General features: G+C 37.0%; 1 protein-coding gene across 1 annotated transcript; it reads left to right on the top strand.

Annotated features, from left to right (window-relative positions):
• The first annotated feature begins 712 nt into the window (after positions 1-712).
• LOC107090888 (chromosome unknown open reading frame, human C11orf58) lies at positions 713-3,834 on the top strand. Its single transcript, XM_015384500.1, has 5 exons — positions 713-879; positions 2,428-2,511; positions 2,646-2,706; positions 2,824-2,933; positions 3,443-3,834. The coding sequence occupies exons 1-5, from the start codon at positions 826-828 to the stop codon at positions 3,656-3,658; spliced, it is 525 nt and encodes a 174-aa protein (XP_015239986.1). The 5' UTR covers positions 713-825; the 3' UTR covers positions 3,659-3,834.
• Positions 3,835-4,314: the final 480 nt, after the last annotated feature.

Raw genomic sequence — 4,314 nt, 5'->3', positions numbered from 1 at the left:
TTGATGATTTCCTAATAATTCATTTTTTAATTAGTATTATTTTGAATAAATTAAATAAATACAGGATTTAACAAATTAATACATTTGAAGATGTAACAATAGTCTAAATGTAGCATTTGTATGAATGGGGCTGGTGATTTTATGGATACCAGAGCATACTGAAAATAAGATGGACGACAAAAACATCACAGGAAATAACAAAGAATAGATACAGAAACTAATTATAGTAGATCGGACAAAAAAAAGCATTACCTAAGAAAATTTGAAAGATTTTTGCTGAAAACAATGTGAAGAAGGGAAGAAAGCAGAGATTAACAAAAAAAATTAAGATTTGTTCAAAATCTCTTTTTTTAAAGTGGAGACACAGCATAGATGAAACTGACTTTTTGTGATCAAACAGAAACCGTAGAGCAAATTATTTTAAAGGCAGATATAATCTAATCCAAAACCTTGAAAATATTAAACCAAGATACTAATTAACAGACAATTTAGGGAAATCGAAATATTTTCATTTAATATTACAGTGTGTATAGAATGTTGGTTTATTTGAAAGGATTTATGTGTTGTTTTTTTTATTCAATTTAATCTATTAAATAAATATCAAAATCCCGATTATAACTCCTTACCAGTTGGTGGCGGTGATACACTATTGAATCGTTTGCCCCAAGGAAGAAGACGAAGAAGAAGACGAAGAAGAAGCAGAAGAAGAAGAAGAGCACAGGAAGTATCGTTACCTTAAAAAGGAATTGTTGACAACTCCAGCTAGCGTTTGCTGGTGGGATAAAGTCACTGTTTCTATTGTTTTTACTGAGCTAGTAGGTCAGAATGAGTTCTCCACAAGACAAGCACGGAACGAAACGACCTGCGTCTCCAACAGAAGTGAGTTAAACATAAAAAACTGGTGTTAAAGGTTAAGAAAAATCATTTAATGGTTAGCACACTTTAGCAAGCTAGCAGCAAACAGCTGCTGCTCACGAGCTTTATAGTGAAAACGTGAAGAGCTGAGGTCCTAAAATAAAGTTAATTCAATATCTACACGTTTGTTTTTAACCTATGGCTTACTTAGATGAACCAACTGCGAAAATAAAATAGATAAAATGAATTTAAGAACCAACAGAATAAGAGCTGTGATTTATTTTCTGCCAGATGGTCAAAGTTTTGTGGGTAAATGAGGCGCGAGTTGCTCCCCTTCATGAAAGTTTGAATATGTTTGTTATTTTCAGTTCAATTCATAAAAAAAAAAAAAAAAAATCTCCAGATAATTTTGCTCAGCTTACATTTAAATTAAATCCAGTTTAATTTAGATAAATATACTTTTTAGAGCAAATTCTCTATTCAGTGCAATCTTCTGCTGTCTTCATGTGTTTAATGTCAGCTCTGGGTTCACATTCAGATGGATTGAACTGTATAAAATATTGGTGAATCCACTGATCGGCCTCCATTTTCTTTCATTTTGGAAGATTGGTGATCAGCCCATACTAAGATGTGATATCGATCCCATCAACTCCTGCAAAGATCTGAAAATAACCCCCTACCGATCCTAAAACATTTTTATTTATATCTGAAAGCAGTTTTCTTAGATGTTTGTTGTGTTTAACCAGGTATCCTGTAGTGCTGCACGATGCCATTTTTTGTTCTCGATACCTGGCTCTGCAGTATCGGCCGATACCGATACCATCTGCTTGAAATTTATGTGTGTGTATATATATGAGAAACTGCATACTACTTGGAGGTAAAATATTTGCCATCATGACTTTGTCAAGCTGCTGCCTACCTTTGTGAAGCAGGAAAAAGACTAAAACAAAGTGAATCCAGTAGAACTTTTTATTGCCTACGTGGAATGGGTGATAGTGGTTGAATAAACTTTTGGTTCTCAAAATGGCATCGGTGCTCTATTTGTTGGTACTCACCGATACAGATACCCCCATTTTAGTGCTTAATCGGGTATCAGTACTGGTGTCAATATCGGTGCAACACTAGAATTATGCATTTTTCAGCAAGATAAGATTGAAATTCTGAAGGTGTTTTGTGATCCTCTAACAACTGGCAGTCTAATTTATATAAATAAATCCGCATGTCCATCTTTTAAAGTTGGGTAATCTGTGACCGGCCAGAAAGCGGCCATCGGTGCACCGCTACGGGAAAATCTGTTTGATTCTCTTCAGTTTGTTGTTCAGCTGTTCTGTGTGTAGAATCCAGGAGTTTCCAAACTTTTCTTGGTGTTTCTTCCTGTCAATAAAAATAAAGTTTTCCCACCTCCCTCTGACCAGTCTTTGACAGCTAAACAAAGAAAATTCAAATGCACTAAAACATATTGTGATGAAATAAACTCCAAAGGTTAACAAAGTTTTAAATATAAGTTTTAAACATTTAGTTGCTTTGTTTAAAAAAATAAACAGAAATGAGCAGAGTTTTTATTCTTGGCAGGACGGATCGACTCAGTGGGCGACTGCAGATCTAGGAAGTGATGAGAGAAAGCAAAAGTTTTTACGGTTGATGGGGGCCACCAAGGTTTGTATACTTTCCCTGATCATGGATCTATGCTCCATGATAAAAGCAGGATACGTTTCTTCAGTTTGTCTCAGTCACCTGAAGCTGAGAGATAAAAGCTTGTGTTTTTTTGTTTTTGTTTTTTTTTTTTCCAGAAAGAACACACCGGTCGTCTGGTCATCGGTGACCACAAGTCGACGTCACACTTCCGCACTGGTGAGCTTCTTAGTAGCTTTGCAAACAGCTTATTGTTTGCAGCACCAGTGTGCTCCAAACTCACTGCCTGCAGTCACAGCGCCACTTCTGGATCCAAAACTTCTCTTTCCTCTGCAGGGCAGGAAGATAGGAGGATGAACGAGGAGCTGGAGATGCAGTACCAGCAGAGCATGGTGGGGAGACTGTCAGGCCGGGACCGGAGACACTGCGGACTGGGTTTCAGCGAGGTGAGGACTGCGGTGGTTAATCCTCTAACAGATGCTGACATACCTTCATTAACGGTGCCCTGGGGTGTTACGTAAAAACGGAAAAAATGGATAAATTGTGAATTTTTCTTTCATATTTTCCTTTCATTCTTTCCATTTGGATATTTGCAAAGAGCTAAAGTGAGGCAGACAATTTACGTTTCCAATGTTCAAATTGATATTCCTCCAAAAGAGCCTGGATTTAAGGTTAAAAAAAATTTAAAAACCTTAAAGTTTGTAATCATGTATTGAGAAGTTTTTTGTGTGATTGAAAAAGTCTGAAGTTTAAGAGGTGTGAATATTTAAGGCCGTTTAGCACCATCTAGTGTCATAATTATGAAACTGCAGAATCCCCCCCCCCAAAAAAAAAAAAAAAATCAGTCCCCCATCAGGTGGATGTTTGCCAGCAGTAAGCAGATAATCAGGAGGCAACAGTCAGAAAATATCAGACATGGATTGAAATATCTTTTTGTCTGGTCCTGTTTCCTCAGCCGGACCCGCAGCCTGAGCCGGTGGTCTCCCCGCCTGCAGATGGTCAGACAGAAGATGCTAAATCAGAGAAGCCCTCCGGTGAAAACCAGAACACAGAAACTCAGGATAAAGATTCCAGCCCAAAGGAGAAAACGTCTGAACGGGCCGAGCCTGACTCAGGCCACACAGCGGAACGGAAACCAAACAACAAAATGGGTTTTGTGAAATCAGCGTAGGATGAAGGAGGAGTTAGCTTTTCTATTCTCAGACTGGGTCAGTTTGATGCTTTTTTTTTTTTTTTGTCGGACTTTAGAAAATCACAAGTTCTGCCATATTCATCATAAACCAATGGATAAATACGGGAGGCATCATGGGTGCATGATCTCAGAGGATTGCATTAAATGCTTGGAAAGATAACTTGTTTTTTTATGTAGCACGGAAATACTATGGATGGCAAACGACAGTGTTTTTATTTCACCTCAACATTTTTAAATGTCCTGTATCTGCCTAGAAAATACTGAATGAAATTAAATGGTATTTACATAGAAAAGATTTCTGTAATTACAGTTTTTTTGTTTGTTTTTTTAACCCAAAAGCAAAAATGTTTCCTGGTAAATGAAGCTTTTCACCTGCAAGAGAAACGGAATTAGTTTGATGTGTGTGAATGCATTCTGTTAGTTTGGATCTCTGCATGGATTTAAGCAAATTACAATCCATGAAAGAGTATTTTTAGTTTAGTTTTTTTTTTTTTTTTTATTTAGTGATAACCTGCACAAAATGGACGATGTATGAGGGAGGATCAAAGCATGGTGTCGGATTAAGCAAAACTGCGTTGGCAGGATGTTAAAGAAGCATTTAGAAAAACAAACTGCCAGTAAAAGGCTTTTTTGTT

This window comes from Cyprinodon variegatus, unplaced genomic scaffold, assembly GCF_000732505.1.
Source record: "Cyprinodon variegatus isolate N-32 unplaced genomic scaffold, C_variegatus-1.0 Scaffold314, whole genome shotgun sequence".
Taxonomy (NCBI): domain Eukaryota; kingdom Metazoa; phylum Chordata; class Actinopteri; order Cyprinodontiformes; family Cyprinodontidae; genus Cyprinodon; species Cyprinodon variegatus.
The sequence above is the reverse complement of the archived record's forward strand: the minus strand, read 5'-3'. Positions and strand labels throughout refer to the sequence as shown.

Bases quoted from the DNA above. Each gene is read 5' to 3' on its own strand.
- LOC107090888 (XM_015384500.1), top strand. From the start codon at position 826: ATGAGTTCTCCACAAGACAAGCACGGAACGAAACGACCTGCGTCTCCA. The intron at 880-2,427 runs GTGAGTTAAACA...TATTCTTGGCAG, and splicing joins GACCTGCGTCTCCAACAGAA to GACGGATCGACTCAGTGGGC. The intron at 2,512-2,645 runs GTTTGTATACTT...TTTTTTTTCCAG, and splicing joins GGTTGATGGGGGCCACCAAG to AAAGAACACACCGGTCGTCT.